Source organism: Theropithecus gelada, chromosome 17 (genome assembly GCF_003255815.1).
Source record: "Theropithecus gelada isolate Dixy chromosome 17, Tgel_1.0, whole genome shotgun sequence".
NCBI classification, from domain to species: Eukaryota; Metazoa; Chordata; class Mammalia; order Primates; family Cercopithecidae; genus Theropithecus; species Theropithecus gelada.
Window position 1 is genome coordinate 52,058,892 of NC_037685.1, and position 17,003 is coordinate 52,075,894.

General features: G+C 53.0%; 1 protein-coding gene across 1 annotated transcript; it reads right to left on the minus strand.

Moving 5' to 3' along the window:
* Positions 1-1,751: 1,751 nt before the first annotated feature.
* ATP4B (ATPase H+/K+ transporting subunit beta) lies at positions 1,752-12,346 on the minus strand. Its single transcript, XM_025364437.1, has 7 exons — positions 12,181-12,346; positions 8,633-8,761; positions 7,111-7,224; positions 6,148-6,347; positions 4,919-4,975; positions 3,343-3,444; positions 1,752-2,483 (listed from the first exon to the last, which is right to left on the minus strand). The coding sequence occupies exons 1-7, from the start codon at positions 12,290-12,292 to the stop codon at positions 2,322-2,324; spliced, it is 876 nt and encodes a 291-aa protein (XP_025220222.1). The 5' UTR covers positions 12,293-12,346; the 3' UTR covers positions 1,752-2,321.
* Between the last annotated feature and the right edge of the window lie 4,657 nt (positions 12,347-17,003).

The following is a 17,003-nucleotide window of genomic DNA, read 5'->3' on the forward strand; positions in this document are numbered from 1 at the left end:
GGCTGCGTTCATTGGAATATTCTGGTGTCACCGCCCACTTCGTTTCTGTGCCTGGCAGCGCTGTTTTACTCCTGGTTGGGAGCATGACCGCCTCCCGGTTCAGCTTCCTCCCGTGTCCCCAGTGAGCGGGGCGGCTGTCTTCGAGGACCCTGGGCTCGCAGACAACCTTGCTGGCACGGCCGCCCTTTCCCGCACTGCCTTGGGTCAGTCAAGGACTTGTCTTCTGCCTTCCGGGTTCCTGAAAGAGCGCTCCACTGACTTCTCAAAGGCAAAATTAAAACTCAGATTAAGTCTTTGGCGCGTAGCCCCTAATTTCCTTCCCTCTCTGTGAATCTTCACTGCCCAGCATAATGGAGCGTCCTGGGCCCAGGACCTGATTCCACAAGCTCCCACGCCTCCTGCAGGTACCTCGTCTTCCGCACTGGTGTTGCGCCACCGGCCACCGCCGCCCTGGGCCTCAGTCGTCCCGCCCTGCGCCTCAGACGTCCCGCCCTGCGCCTCAGTCGTCCCGCCCTGCGCCTCAGACGCCCCGCCCTGCGCCTCAGACGTCCCGCCCTGCGCCTCAGACGTCCCGCCCGGCGCCTCAGACGCCCCGCCCTGCGCATCAGACGCCCCGCCCTCCGCCTCAGACGTCCCCCCCATCCGCCTCAGTCGTCCCCCCCATCCGCCTCAGACGTCCCGCCCTGCGCCTCAGTCGTCCCGCCCTCCGCCTCAGACGTCCCGCCCTCCGCCTCAGACGTCCCGCCCTCTGCCTCAGACGTCCAGCCGCAGCTGTGCTTCCACCTTGTCTCCAGCTTGAGTGGCAGCCAGCGGCGTCAGCTGCACACAAGCCCCTCCCTCCAAGAAGCACAGACTGTGAGTGTGGCCACGCGTCCCATGAGGTAAACTCACGTCTGTGCCGAGACCTTTGCCAGCAGTGTTTACCGATGGAGTAAGCAGTGGAGATGCTGGGTACAGCGCCTTCCGTCCGTAAATTGATTTCGTTAACCTTACAACGTATCTGCAAGGTTTGTAATCTTTCTTCAGACACCGTTTTTCGTGGATTTTGTATCTACTGGGGGTCGATGGATTTCCACGTGTCAGTCGCTGTGCTTGGGGCCCTTTGGGCACTAACAGCCACGCTACTGAGCGTGTGGAACTGGGACCCAGGCCACACATCGCCGTCTGGGTGAGCAGCCCGTGGCCTTCAGTGGTGGAACTTGGACCCACGGCGCACACCGCCGTCTGGGTGAGAAGCCCGTGGCCTTCAGTGGTGGAACTGGGGCCCAGGCCGCACAACACCACTTGGGTGAGCAACCGTGGCCTTCAGTGGTGAAACTGGGTCCCAGGCCTCACACCGCCGTTTGGGTGAGCAGCCTGTGGCCTTCAGTGGTGGAACTGGGACCCAGGCCTCACGCCGCTGTCTGGGTGAGCAGCCTGTGGCCTTCAGTGGTGGAACTGGGACCCAGGGCGCACACTGCCTTCTGGGTGAGCAACCCGTGGCCTTCAGCAAGAGCAGGTTTGCTTGTTTGGGAGAATGTTCTCATTTCAGTTTTCTGAAAGGGTTAGAGTTGCTAACTGGAAGAGAGACTTGTTCTTGGTGAACGAGAAGTGTGTTTGTAACTAATTGGGTTTTAAACTCCATCAGGTTGCCAACACCCTCACTCCCCACTGTTTGCCTCCCGGAGCTGTGAGCATCCTTAGGTGACAAACCCACACCAACATGGTTTTTGTAATTTCCCTGACTTGCAATTGAGACTTTTAGAATGAGATTTTTAAGGAAGTGTTTGGTTTAATTTTTCTCCCATATCAGGAAACACATGATTTTTTTTTTACATACAATAAGAATAACTTTAATGTATTTTATGTTTACAACATAGGAATTGCGATTTTAAAAGCAAGAATTCAGAATGTCATTAGTGTAAGCCGTGTTTCATATCAGTGCATTAATAGTTTTTATATTAATGTGGGCAGTTCATATTGAAGTGTAGAAAAATAAATTATAATAAGAAAGTGATGTCTACACAGGAGAAGACGAATTGTTTTTACAACCTGGTAAATTAGAGAGTTGCTGCCTTGGCGTTCCCATGTTAGCTGGACATTCTTATAGCAGCAAATTCCATTTAAAAACTGTAAGAATTCAAGAAGGAAGAACTGATACTCGCGAGCAGGCCCTTCACATGTGGGCACTTCTCTGGAGTTCCCACACTGACAACACCGTTGCTGCTCTAAACCACTTTGGGTATGATTTGGCAGGGAGCTGAGGGACAAGGGAAGCCCAACCATGAGGGCGTCCATGAGCGACACCGCAGGCTGTGCCCAGGACCCCTGCGCAAACCGTTTCACTTCTCAATCTTGAGTTTGAACTCCACTTTCCCTTCATACGGGTCGTGGGGATTGTCGAAGGTCACGTGCTCTGCCATGACCTTGCACACAATGACGACCTCAGCGTTCCTGGGGACATTGAGGAGCTTCGCGGCCACCAGAGGGTTGCTGTAGTGAGGCTGAAGTGGGAGTGAGGAAAGGACAGGTGTTTCAAAAATCTCTGAAGTTAAGGAGAGAAAACTAAGCAAGGGAAGTGTCAACAGTCAGGTTGGTGCAGACGAGCAGCTCGTTTGTGTAAGGCTGGTCGTGACCGAATGCATGCCCTGGAATTTGCTGAGATAACATCCCCTCATGTAAGAATGGAGAGCAACGGTCTGGAGGGGACAGACAATACCAGGAGTAAATTCAACTACAAACTCTTATGATGATGAACGTAAAAATGAAACAGGAAAAGCATGTGACGTGGAGGAAAGTCTTTGAAGTGGATATGCAGTTGTTTTAGAGGATCTGGGAAGTAGAAAAATTAGGCTGGGCGCAGTGGCTCATGCCTGTAATCCTAGCACTTTGGGAGGCTGAGGCAGGCTGAGTGCTTCAGCCCAGGAGTTCAAGACCACCCTGGGCAACATACTGAGACCCTTTTCTCTACAAAAAATACAAAAATTAGCTGGGCATGGTGTTGTGTGCCTGTGGTCCCAGCTACTCCAGAGGCTGAGGCGGGAGGATCACTTGAGCCCAGGAGGTTGAGGCTGTAGTGAGCTAAGATTGCACCGCTGCAATCCACCCTGGATGACAGAGCAAGATTCTGTCTCCAAAAAAAAGAAAAAAAAAGAAAAAAAAAGGTAGAACAGTTAGAGTTGTATTTTCATGTTGCATGAAAGGAATGTTTCCAAGTAGATACAAGAACCTGGGCTTGGGAAACAGGCAGACTGTTCACTTTTGTTTCATTTTTATACATGAAGGTGCTTATTGCTTTCCTTTGGCCAAGTGTGAGAGGACTCAATAGCTGTGGTGAGGGAAGTGTGAAAGGAAGGAACCTACCTGGGCTTTTTTCCCGTAATAAGGGAAGTAGTGCAGACTGAAGGTGCCGTTGGGAGGGTAGTACTCGACCTGCAGCGGCTGGCCGAGCTCGCGGGGCTGGTCCTGGGGAGGAGAGGCCACTGTCTGAGTCTGGTGGGAGCTGGTGTGTGCCCATGTCTGTGTGTTGCATTTGTGTGCATGTGTGCACATGTGCACTGTGTAGGTGCTTGCATAAACGCTTTATTGCATAATTAGCATAAATCAGATGCAATCTTTATACTCAGTGTTGAGATCTCAGCAAGGATATGATTTGTTAGCATGCAAAATGCCCAGTGACCCCTCAATGTGTGCTTCTAACAACTTGAAGTGTTGGAAGGATGATGTAGGTGGGTGAAGCTGGGAGTCTGCTTGCTTGTCCACACTCGAGGATGGCCACTGTTCAGTGGCATGTGCTGCTTTGCCACAACTGGGTTACAAGTTGGTGTGAGAGGGACAAGTGAACACGTGTTTTTGTGAGATTGGGGCCCTCTCATTTCAGAAGCAGAGACTTGCTCAGTGGGTAGCTCAGGGTCATCAACAAACAGCTCAAGGGTGCTTTGGATCTGTTAGAATCTCAGGAGCCACGGTGCGGCCCAAATAAATTGAAAAAGGAAAAGCAAACCCCCGTAGCCCACACGGAAAGTGGAGGCTTCGAGGGAAGTGAGGTTCCCTCAGACACCCGAGTGGGAAGGCTCCACGCAGTAATGGAACCATGCTGTGAAACCTTTGCCTTTGGGTGTAATGGTGGAAGCAAACCTTAGAAAACATTTAATTTAAAAAATTTAGTTTTGGCCAGGCGCGGTGGCTCACGCCTGTAATCCCAGCACTTTGGGAGGCCGAGGCGGGCAGATCACAAGGTCAGGAGATCGAGACCATGGTGAAACCCCGTCTCTACTAAAAAAAATAGAAAAAATGAGCCGGGCACAGTGGCGGGCGCCTGTAGTCCCAGCTACTCGGGAGGCTGAGGCAGGAGAATGGCGGGAACCCGGGAGGCGGAGCTTGCAGTGAGCCGAGATTGCGCCACTGCACTCCAGCCTGGGCGACAGAGCAAGACTCCGTCTCAAAACAAAACAAAACAAAACAAACAAAAAATTTAGTTTTAAAAAATGTTGACTTAAAAAGCAATTTTGAAGAAAAGCCTGGAATTAGCCTGAGATCAATGCCAACTCTTAGCAGTCTGTATACTAAACACAAACAACTGTAGCTGCTGGCAAGCTGGAATATTTTTGTAAAGAAGCACATAAAAAGAACAGAACTGGTAGATGTACATTGGTGTTTCCACATGGCCACCAAGCATTTTGAAACGTGCTGGTGATATGCTACTCAGATGCGTTTGGAAGCAAAATGATGAGAAAACAGCACCGTGTTTCCCTTGCTGTTTTTAACCCCCATGGTGGAACTCGCTGTGCTGATGGTTCAGTGGTGTTTACATCTGGCTTACGGGGCCAAGGCCGACATTCCTGGAGAGAACCAGGCGGGCCATGCCCAGCGTGAACCAGCACGACCCTGACAAGCTCCTTTCCTGGGGCAGTCCTGCCCACCGTGTGGCCATACTCACCAGGAAGGTGCAGTCCACTCTGGGGGCCGAGCCGTTGCTGGGGAGGAACTTGACAATCTAGAAGGGAAAAGCTTGAGTGTGTCCGCTCCCCACCCCCACCACCATGTGAGGTGCAGCGGCACCCACCCGTGGAGCTGGGACCTGGCCAGCCCCAGCCTGGGCTTTCTGACCAGGACTGAGAAGGGCCCTTGGTCTGGTTTGCGGCTTCCCTTGGAGGAATCCCCATAGGTGTCACTAACTCATCACTTGGAGCCACAGCCTTCCCCCAACCCACCCATTAGCAGGCTGCTTGGCCCAGGCTTCAGGAGGTGGCTGGCAGGTGGCAGAGCTGGGGTGGGGTGATCTTAGCTCTCGAACTGTGTCCAGGTCTGCGGTGGAGTGCCGAAACAGAGCACGGGCCGGCCTGCCTCGCAGCAGGGCTGGGTCCGCCCACTGCTCTGCACAGCCATTCAGGAAAACTCTCTCTGGTCCACCCGTGCCTTCAGCCCCCTTCCTCACACCTCTTCCCTGGGCTTCTCCAGCCCCAGCCATCCCCTGCTGTGCTCCGAGGGTGGCAGCTGCCATGAGACGGACACAGTGGCCACCACGCCCTGCTGGGACCCCCATCACAGCCCCTCCATGCCAGCAGTGCTGAGACCCTGGCTGACAGAGGGACCCGTGAGGTGTGGAGGGCACAAGTGTACAGCCTGTTAAGTGGGAAATGAACAGTGCAGCTGCCCGGAGGCCCAGCACAGAGCTGCTGATTGGTCCATGGAGCGGTGGCCCCAAGCCCTCTGCCTGGGCAGGATCTGCCCTGCTCAAGCCTGGCTCAGGGGTCACCTCCCCACACCCCTCGAGGGGCCCCTGGTCCCATGTTGGAAGCCTCTGCTTTAGAAGGTGCTAAACCCCTCCCAGTCCTGACTCCAGAACTTGAGACCCGTTTACCTGGCCCTGGCATCTCTGGCCGCCCTGAAGGGGGCCCTGGCCTCACAGAGACCCCTGTTCACGTGTTTCCACGTGTTTTAGAGGACCAGCTATGTGCTGGTGTCTGACGAGTGGTTTTAAATTTGTGTCTAAGAGCCAAACGGGACAGGTGTGTGCCAAACCAAGGTACAGGGTGGTGAGGCCGGAGTCCTTGTCCCCGCTTGGGCAAGCCCTGGTCGGGACACATGCGCTCCTTGTGGTGGGGATGAGTGAGAGGCCCTGACCGCACTGTTGTAGTGCGCCGGAAGGAGACCCTCAGTACTCACCCTGTTCATTTTAATAATAAAACACGGCTTTCCTTCTTCAAAGCCGAAGTTGGGATCCGCCAGGCCTGAGCAGTTCTGCAGCATATCTGCCGTGAACTTGCAGGAGAACTTGGTGTGGTTGGGAGCGGGGAAACCCTCCTGGAAGAAGTACTGCTCGGAGGTGCAGTTGATGCTGTCCTCCTGGGCTGCTGGAGAGTAGCCTGCGGATGGACGCACCTGCCAGCCCTGTCCTGCCCTGGCCCTGATGCCCGGCTGCCCCCCGGGAAGGCCTTGAGCCCTGAGTGCCAGTTTCTTATAAAAAAAGTCGCAGCTGGCCGGGCGCTGTGGCTCAAGCCTGTAATCCCAGCACTTTGGGAGGCCTAGGTGGGCGGATCACGAGGTCAGGAGATCGAGAGCTTCCTGGCTAACACGGTGAAACCCCGTCTCTACTAAAAAAATACAAAAAACAGGCCGGGCGCGGTGGCTCAAGCCTGTAATCCCAGCACTTTGGGAGGCCGAGACGGGCGGATCACGAGGTCAGGAGATCGAGACCATCCTGGCTAACACGGTGAAACCCCGTCTCTACTAAAAAATACAAAAAACTAGCCGGGTGCGGTGGCGGGCGCCTGTAGTCCCAGCTACTCAGGAGGCTGAGGCAGGAGAATGGCGTGAAACCGGGAGGCGGAGCTTGCAGTGAGCCGAGATCCGGCCATTGCACTCCAGCCTGGGCGGCAGAGTGAGACTCCGTCTCAAAAAAAAAAAAAAAAAATACAAAAAACTAGCCGGGCGAGGTGGCAGGCGCCTGTAGTCCCAGCTACTCGGGAGGCTGAGGCAGGAGAATGGCGTAAACTCGGGCGGCGGAGCTTGCAGTGAGCTGAGATCCGGCCACTGCACTCCAGCCTGGGCGACAGAGCCAGACTCTGTCTCAAAAAAAAAAAAAAAAAAAAAAAAAAGTCGCAGCTGTGGAGATGTTTCACACTTTACCTGCTAGGAAGGTGTGGAGAGTCTGTGTGAGGTCTGCCCAGGTTCTGTTATCAGAGACGTTGTAGACAATTTCCAGGCCTTTCTCCCCGTAAATATCCGGCCTTAAGGTTACCCCTGGAGAGAGAGACCTTTGTGTTTAGTGTCTCCAAATGCTCACCACTTTTAAGCCATCAGTTCTGAAGTGGCTGAGGATACGCCCGAGGCTGTGGCCCAACCCTGGAGCCTCCTCGGAGTAAACTTGTCTGCAGCACAGGAAGGAAGGACCCCCAGGACAGCACGGTTAGAATGTGGCCCGGGGCCCTCCTGGGAGTTGCCCCGGCTCCGCCTGGGGTGTGAGAGGCCCTGAAACCTGGCTGGCTGCTGTGGTGGGTGGCGGGGGTGGCTGGCTCTCTCCACTGGGTGCCTGCTCTGTTAGGTGATGACTAATCCAGAGGCTGCAGCTGGGTTTCTATGTAAAATTGTATTTGAACACACATTAGAAAAGTCTTCACTGGTTTTGGTTAAGAACAAAAGTGGTCTAACAACGTGTTAATTGTAAAACTGAATATCAGGATGCACACAGCGGGGAGTTAAACCCAGAACCGTCGACTTTTCCGACGTGAACTGTCAAATGTGCATCCTTTACACACTCTCCTGTTTCTGTGGAAACACAGAAGATGCAGAAACGTGTGTTTGCTTCAGGTCCTTAGGACCAGCCCACCATCCACACGCCACTCGATTCCCAGTGGCCACGCACGCTACACACTTCCACTTCCCATGCGATTGGGAGCCTCTTTTTCTGTCATTTTGCGTCAACTCACCTCATTCTTTCCATAAATGCGGTTTCATTGTGTGAAGCCTGCAGTTTGCTTAGCCGATCCCCTGTGGATGCTGCTGGCTTTATATTTGAGGCTAGGTGTTACTGTTCTGTGGATGTTGTTAGAATAACATCTATACATGGTTTAAAATAAAAGCCTTCAGCTGGGTCTAAGGGAAAAGGAGGTTCTGCACTTGCTCTGCACACTGACGGGGACGTCTGTCCTGTGGCCTCTGACAACTCGGATGCCTATTCCTCTGTTTTTGCACCCTGCTGATGTGTAGGTGACCAGCGGGCTCTTTTCTGCTGGTCTCCCGGGTGTGCGCCTTGGAAACCGTTTCCTGTACATCCTTGCAGAAACATTCCATGTGCATATCCGAGCGTAGGAAGTAAGTGGATGGAAAAACTTGTCTCTATAACAAAACCCTTCTGTTTCATAATTAAAACTAAAGCCAAAGTCAGATTTTATAATTTGGGGTCATTTTCCTCATGGAAAGAAACTAAGGGGCCACTTAGGCCTTGGGGCTGCTCTTAAAGCTAGTTCGGGGGCTGGGGGCCGCCCTCGGGGGCACCTGCTGGGGTGTGTGGCTCACCCTAGGGCTGCCGGGCTGGCCTCTCTGGGCTTCATTTCTGGGGAAGGCACAGGTCCCCCTGGGCATCTCCAGAGCCCAGGAGGCAGCAGCCTAGCCCGTCACATGGCATGGGGGCAGCATCTCCGGCACTTACCTGGTGACCGTAGCTGGTCTTGGTAGTCGGGCGTGTACGGGTCAACCGTCTGCATCAGCACGTAGAGGCACAGGGCGAAGAGCCCAGTCATCACCACGTAGAAGGCCACGTAGTACAGGCTGATCCACACTGCGACACAAGGCAGGCACAAAATTTACCACGTCGGCCATTTTAACACGCACAATTCGATGGCCTTGAGCGCGTCCATGATGTAGCGTGACCATCTTCCCTACCTAGTTCCAGAACATTCTCTTCCCCTAAAACAGAAACCCCGTCCCCACCGTCGCTGCACTCCCCTCCCAGCCCTGCACCACCGGCCACGTTCTGCCTCTGCGTTTGCCTGTCTTGATGTCCACGTAGGCAGAATCCTGCGACCCGAGGCCCTTGCACCCAGCTGACTTCACTCTAGCTGCTGTTCGAGATGTGTCCAAGGCTGCGCCACCATCCCAGCTCCAGCAGGAGCCAAGGGCCCTCTGAGAGGGGAGTTCTGGTTCTCCCCATCACAGAAAGGGAAACTGAGGCAGAGAGGTGAGGTCCTGCCCATGGTGACCTGTAGTGTGGCCTGGAAGCGCATGGCCGGCCCTGCTTCCACAAGGACATCAGGAAGAGGAAGGGAGGCCCTGGAGATGGCTCTTCTCAGAAGCAGGGGTATCCACGGGCACTGGCCACTCAGGGTGTGACTTCATCTCATCTGCTTCTGAGACCCTCCTGTGAGCTTCCCCTCAGAGTCCGAGCCTAACGGAGGCCACCGTCCCCGCGGCCATGGGCGGCTCCTGGACACAGGCGGCTCCTGGATGCTGTCTTGTCTCTGTAAATTCGCCTGTGTGGATCGCCGCAGGCATTTGCACGGAGACACCGCCAGGAAGAGGACGGCTGTGTGTTTGCCACGGCTTTTCTCTTTCTGGGAAGAGTCTGTAGTGAACTGGGCCTCCTCCTCCTCTCCGGTGATGTGACGTGGATTCTGCTTAGTGAGTTGTTCTCCAGTGACCCAAAACACAACCAAAGAGCGGGACCAAGTCAGAGAGAAGCAAGGGAGCGTGGGGCCAAGAGGCCGGAGCTCTGAGCTGTGATGAGAGGCTGTGGCCTGCGGACCGTGTGTCCTTTTCTGGGGGGGCCCCTCCTGTGAGCTGAGACAGTGCAGGTCTCTGAGCCAGGTCCCTTCAGCACCAGCTGGGCTCAGGGTTGGGTCTTGCTCACCTGGCATCCACTTTGAGTCCCTCCTTTCCCTGCCGGGCGTCCCTGGTAGCAGCATTCTCGTGTGGTGGGGGCCTGTGGCCACCAGCAGCTTGGCTTCAGTCTCCAGTTTCGGGTTTCCAGCTTCAGCAACGTGGGACCAGTGGTGGTGGAGAGGGTTCTGTTCTCTCGCTGGATCATGCCTGGCACCTCCCTGCAGGTCTCTGCCTCAGTGTTCTCAGGTCACTCCTGCTGTGGCTTCTATTTGACTTGGCCGCCTGCCCCCCAGGGACCTACGCCGTGAAGGCAGAGGTTTCCGTTTCCCCACTGCGGGTCCTGTGGGTCTACCCTGGGGCCTGTGGTGCACAGTAGAGACGTGGGCGGTGCGTGTCTCCCCAGTGGCTACCGACCCGCTTCATGGCGATTCTCAGCTCCACCAGGTGGCTCAGCCCTGCCTCCCAGCTAGGAGCCCGAGGTTGGCCTGGCTGGGCCCAGGCTCAAGTGGGCTGTGCTTCCTGGACTTCCTGGGCCCCCGCTTGCACCGCGGTGTTCAGGGCACACTGCAGTGCACAGGGGAGGGGTTGGGAGGTAAGAGTCCCATTCCCACCAGCTCCCGGGGCCGGCCAGATGCTGCTCACTCTGCTTCTCTCACACCTGCACCTGTCCTCCCATTAGTAAACATAACGTGTCCTATTCCTTTTGTTTTTGTCATTTCACTTGAATTGTGTTTTCCCGGGGCCCTAAGACTTTCTTATACTTAAACAGAGGCCACGTCTACCAACTGGGCAGTGAGACCATTCCGGAAGGTTCTCTGTGGTCCTGCAGCCAGGAGGCGGCACGTGGGAGTCTTAGCATCTAGAATGGCTCAGAAGATGGGGCTTCCAAGGGCCTGGCCGGCAGCCCCCGGCCCAGTCCCCACCCTCAGCTCCCTCCCCAACCTGGTCTCCTGCTCTGCTGCCCCGCCTGGCCCAGGAGGCCCTTCCGCCTCCACCCCCGCCCCCGGTCCCTTCGTCTTCAAGAACGGGGTATTTGTTCTATTTCAAATGCACTGTGGCTCCAGTGGGCTCTGGTGCCCCTTGATACTGCGGAGCCTCCAGCAAGGGCCGCGGCCTTCACCAGCACTGCGGTGAGTGTGAGGGGCTTGGCAGTGTGTCGCGGGTGTTCCTGCCACCTCTCAGCTACACGTACAGGTGGGACAGGCCTGGGGCTCTGCATTCCCACCTCGGCGCTGGGACCCCCAGAGCCAGGTACCATGGGGACTAAGGAGGGCCCAACCTTCCCTGGGAGCCAGGGCCAGCACCTGGCCAGACAGTGCAGCTGCATCTGAGGCTCAGGGGTCGCCGGGGGAGGTGGGAGCGCGCAGGTGCTTCCTCCAGACTCTCCCGTGAGGGGTGAGGGCATTTCCCGGAACGGGTGTGGTAGTCCTGATGTAGAGGCAGATGCTTCCACCGCCTGTGTGGCCTTGGAGGCCCAGGCATCTGCTTTCCTCCCAGGAGGGCCAGGCTGCCCGCACCTCTGCACAGCCACAGGGACAGGACCCCGCAGGGCGGACCTCACACAAGGCACAGGTGCTACAGGCTGAGGCAGGCCTGGTTTACTCCCCACCTCTGCATCTGGACGCCAGCAGGTGTCCCAGAAAGAGGGGCTGGCAGCTGCATCTCGGCAGAGCCCCATATTCAGGTTATTGAGTGAATCTGTGTGACCAAGGAATTGCCATGGCCACCTTTCACATTCTTTTAAAAATGATTCACTGGAAAGATACTTTCAGGCCGGGCGCGGTGGCTCAAGCCTGTAATCCCAGCACTTTGGGAGGCCGAGACGGGCGGATCACGAGGTCAGGAGATCGAGACCATCCTGGCGAACACGGTGAAACCCCGTCTCTACTAAAAAATACAAAAAACTAGCCGGGCGAGGTGGCGGGCGCCTGTAGTCCCAGCTACTCGGGAGGCTGAGGCAGGAGAATGGCGGGAACCCGGGAGGCGGAGCTTGCAGTGAGCTGAGATCCGGCCACTGCACTCCAGCCTGGGCGGCAGAAGGGAACCCCGGTCTCAAAAAAAAAAAAAAAAAAAAAGAAAGATACTTTTAAAATGCTGTTGTCAGGCCTATGGCTGGAATTTGGGGCCAGCCTGTGGATGCCCTCCACTGGCGTTCTGCAGTCGGGGCTCCAGGTCCACTCAGCCTTCAGGATGCTCTGGGGACCCTCACTTTCCCTGGGAGGCCAGTGAGGCCCTGGCCAAAGCCCATCCATGCCATCCGGGCAGCATCTGGGTCTCACTGTCAGGGGCCCTCTGCTCCCCTCCTCCTGAGCTCACCTGGAGGCCACGTTCTCAGAGCAGCCCCCTCCAAGCACCCAACCGGCCCACCCCCTCACGTACCCCACCGGGACAGGGTTCGGCCCAGCATCTGCCCCGTGTCCGGATTCCAGCAGTAGTGCTGGAACTCCTCCATGCGCTGTCCGCACGTCTTCTTCTCCTGCAACGCCGCCATCGTCCCTGGCCTGGGAGCCTCCCGCCTGCTCCTTGCACCCCCTACGCCCTGACTGAGACCAGACACCCGCCTCGGCTTTATAGTTTCCTCTGCCAGAGGTCAAAGGCACGGCAGGCGAAGGATTCCAGGGAGAGTCCAGGGCCGAGTTATCAGCGCTGGCCATCGCCTCACCAAACACCAGGGGCCCAGTGCAGCCCGGCTGTTGCCCCTGGGGTGGGCCAGGCCCGCGTTCCTCACCCCGCTGCTCTTGGGACGCCCTTGGCTTCAGCTTTGTCTGCTCTGATTGCGGTGAGGGCACGTTCCCGGGTGAGCAGCACTCACAGGCCCTGCCCCTTCCCTCCTCTCCTTCAGGAGAGAGATCGAGGTCAAAGCAGAGCCGGCCTGAACCCACTGTGTCCACGACCTTGGGCTGAGCCTGCTGGGGCCTCATCCCTGGCCTGGGAGGGTGTGAGGCAGGCGAGTGAGGGGTGATCGGCTCCCTGGGTCCCCAGCTGCGGCCGGCCCGATTCTGGGTCACCCAGTGGAAGGGTGAGCCTGGCAGCTGGAGCTGGGTCAGCAGGGAACACAGGGGTCCCCGGGGGCTCCTCTGTCTCCCAGATTCACTCAGAGCAGCAATATCCTCTTAGATCCCCAGAGGGCAGTGGCATGGAGGGCCCTTTAGGATTTTTTGTGTCTATGGAGGAATTCATAAATATAAGCCCTTAAATCTAGAGGACCCTGAAATAAAGTGCACAGGAGCCCTGAGCACCTGCTGAACACAGATTCAGCCCAGCGAGTCCTGGGGGCCCCACACTGCATTTCTCACAGTGCTGGTGGGAGGGAGTAAGGCAGGGTCCAGGTGGGGAGTGCTCAGCCTAGGCAGCACCTCGGGGTCACCGGGGGGTCTGGGCAGTGCATTGGGGTCACAGGGCCGGGGCAGGGACCGTGAAGTCATTACTGCCCACTTCTGCCCGGGGATTCTGCCTCAGCCCCTCGCCCATGGGGCCGAGCACCAGGACATGGAGGGCTCCCAGGCAGTCTTGTTGTGCGGGGCACTACAGAATCCCGGCTCGGAGGCTTCGCTGTTGGAGACGGGGGTCCTGGATGTCGGACGCCATTGCTGCCTGCCGGCTGCAGCGCCCATCTCTGCAGGGGGTGACGGGAATGCAGGGCAAATGGAACGTGCTCAGAGGCCTTCTGACAAATATGAATCGAAGTCAACTGAAATGATGAGCCCTGTGCGTCCAGAATTACATGCAGAGTTTCCCACACTGTCACCTCTAGGCCGTCCCTCTCAGGGACCCGTGTAACCAAATTCATTTCTTAGAAGAAAGAAAAACCCTGAAGGCATTATGCTGCTTTAATTTTTTAGGATAATTTAGAGTTTGCAAAATAATTGCCCTAAAATTCAAATGGAATGACATCATTTTAACCTGGATTCGTATAATTTATTTTCTTTTTTTTAATTTCTAATTTTTATTTCTTTTATTTTTTTGTAAAGATGGGGTCTCCCTATGTTGCCCAGACTGGTTAGAACTCCTGAGTTCAAGGGATCCTCCCAAAGTGTTAGGATTACAGGTGTGAGTCACTGCACCCAGCCATAATTTCTTAATGGACCCATCCTACGCATTTTCTTTAACATTGTACTCATTTCTGACTTTGGAATGTTAGGGCAATAAAAACACAGGGTCTGGCAGTAGGCCACAGTCTAATCGTTCACAGCCTGTGGCCCTGGGACCCCAGAGTGCCAGGGGTCTGACAACACCAGTATGCAGCAGCTGTTGTCTGTGAAGTATATAGATGCTCTTGAAATGAACAAAGTATGAATTCTTTCTAAGCATCTTTGAATTTAGTCTTCCTAATGTAGTCTCTGAATTTCCAGAAGCAGGTACATGTGCTGAACTGTACACGTTATCAGAATGACCTTCTTCTGGACACATGCGTGTAGGGAGGAGGGCCAGAGACCTTGGTAGAGGGCAGTTTCCCCAGAGCTTGCTCTGAAAACATAGAACTAGGTGCTCCATACAAATTGGGTGCCAGACAATGAGGGGGACCCAGAATCCCACCCACATCTGGTAGCCACTGGTCACCCCTCTCTCCCCCAACCTGAGTGGTGTCAGACACAGCCTAGTGGAAAGTTAGGACTGTGGCCACCACACGGTGACAAGGCCACCACCCACTGTGGTGTCGGTGGAGACCATATGGAGAGCCAGGACTCCTACCCACCCACCCAGCAGTCCTCAGGAGCCCACGCAAAGGTTTCCAGTGGGAAACCTAGACTTCTAGCCCCACATGGTGTTAACAAGGTGAAGCCTCTCCCTTTTGCTGCTGAAGTGGGGTCAGAGAAAGCCAATAAAAAGAGAAGGATTAAATAATATGAAAACATCTGGGTTTCAGTAGATAACCACTCATCACACAAAGAATGAGGAAGATTTTAAGATGAATTAATACAAAGCTGGGTGTTTTGGCTCATGCCTGTTATCCCAGAGCATTGGGAGGCTGGGGTGAGAGGATCATTTCAGACCAGGAGCTCCAGACCAGCCCGGGCATCTCTGCTAAAAAAATTTAAAAATTCTAAAAATGAATTAAAAAAGACAATATATGCCAACACCAAGGTGACAGAGATGTTAGAATTAGCTGCCAAAAATTTTAAAACAGCCATGATAAAAATGCTTGAGTAGCAATTACAAACAAGCCTGAAACAAATGAAAAATTAGAAAGCTGCAAAATATGGAAAGCAAACTGATAGAACTAAAAGTAGAAATAAACAAATCCACAATTATAGTTGGAGATCTCAATACTCCTCTCTTAACAATTGATAGAATAACCAAATAGAAAATTAGCATGGATATAGAAGAACTCAACATCATCAAACCAACAGGATGTCATTGACATTCGTAGAATACTCAACAGAGAATACTTGTACTTTTTAAGTCCCTATGAAATATGTATCAAGATAGGCCATACCTTGGGCCATAAAGGAAGTCTTAGCAAATTTAAAGAATTTAAATCATACAGAGTGTGTTCTCCAATCAAAATGGAATCAAATTAGATATTAATAACAAAGATAACAGAAAAACCTCCAAATATGAAAACTGAACAACATGCTTCTAGTACTCATGAGTCAAAAAGGAAGTTTCAAGGGAAATTTAAAAAATACATGGAACTGAATGAAGAAAAAATACAACATATAAAAACTCAAGGGACATAGCTAAAGCAGTATTAAGAGGAAAATTTATAGCACTAAAAATGCATATTTTAGAAAAGAAGACAAGTCTCAAAAAAACCTAAGCTCTCATCTCACAAACCTAGAAAAAGAAAAGCAAGTAAAACAAAGCAAAAGCGAGCAAGCAAACCACAGCAACAACAAAAACAAGCAGAAGGAAGAAATTAAAAGATAAGAGCAGAAACCGATGAACTTGAAAATGCAAAAGCAATCAAGAGTACTGGTTCTTTGAAAATATAAATAAAATTAATAAATCTGTAGCTAGAGAGAAGGCTGAGATAACTGATAGCAGGAATAAAATAGGAGCTATCACTACAGATGCTGCAAATATCAAAAAGATAAGGAAGGAAATACTACACGCAATTCTACATACATAAACTTTACGACTTAGATAATGGTCTGCTTCATCAAAAATCACAACTCACCCAATTTCTAGTAGATGATGTAAATAGCCTGTAACTATTAAGAAAATTGAATTAATTATTTAAAATCTCCCAATAAAGAAACCTGTAGGCCCAGATGATTTCATGGGATAATGCTACCAAACATTTAATAAAGAATTAACACCAATTCCTCACCATATTTTGGAAAATAGAAGAAGAGGAAATATTTTCCAACTCATCTTATAAGACCAGTGTTACCGTTATACCAAAATCAGACAAGGATAGTTCAAAAAAAAGAGCACTACAGATCAGTATCCCTCATGAATATAGATGCAAAAACCATAAACAAAATATTGGTAAATTAAATCCAACGAAGTATGAAAAGCAAACGCCATGACCAAGTGGGATGTATTCCAGGAATACAAGGCTAGTTCAGGATTCAAAACCCAATCAGTGTGATCCACCACATTACCAAGCTGAAGAAAAACCACACAATCATATCAATCAGTGTAGAAAAAGCATTTGATGAAATTCAGCTTCCATGTGACAAAAGCTCTCAGCAAACCAAGAGTAGAAGGAAGCCTGTTCAACTTGATTAAAAGCACTGACAAAAAACCCACAGCTAACAGTATGCCCAATGATGAAAGACGAAACGTTTTTTTACCCCAAGACCGGGAACAAGGCTCCCTCATTTTTATCCAACATTGTACTGGAAGTTCTAGCTAGAGCAATGAACAAGAAGAGGACATAAAAAGCATGAATGTCAGAAAGGAAGAAATAAAACTGTCCTTATTTGCAGATAACATGAATGCTTATGTAGAAAATCTCAAAGAATCGGCCAGGCGCGGTGGCTCAAGCCTGTAATCCCAGCACTTTGGGAGGCCGAGGCGGGCGGATCACGAGGTCAGGAGATCGAGACCATCCTGGCTAACATGGTGAAACCCCGTCTCTACTGAAAATACAAAAAACTAGCCGGGCGTGGTGGCGGGCGCCTGTAGTCCCAGCTACTCGGAGGCTGAGGCAGGAGAATGGCCTGAACCTGGGAGGCGGAGCTTGCAGTGAGCCGAGATCGCGCCACTGCACTCCAGCCTGGGTGACACAGCGCAAGACTCCGTCTCAAAAA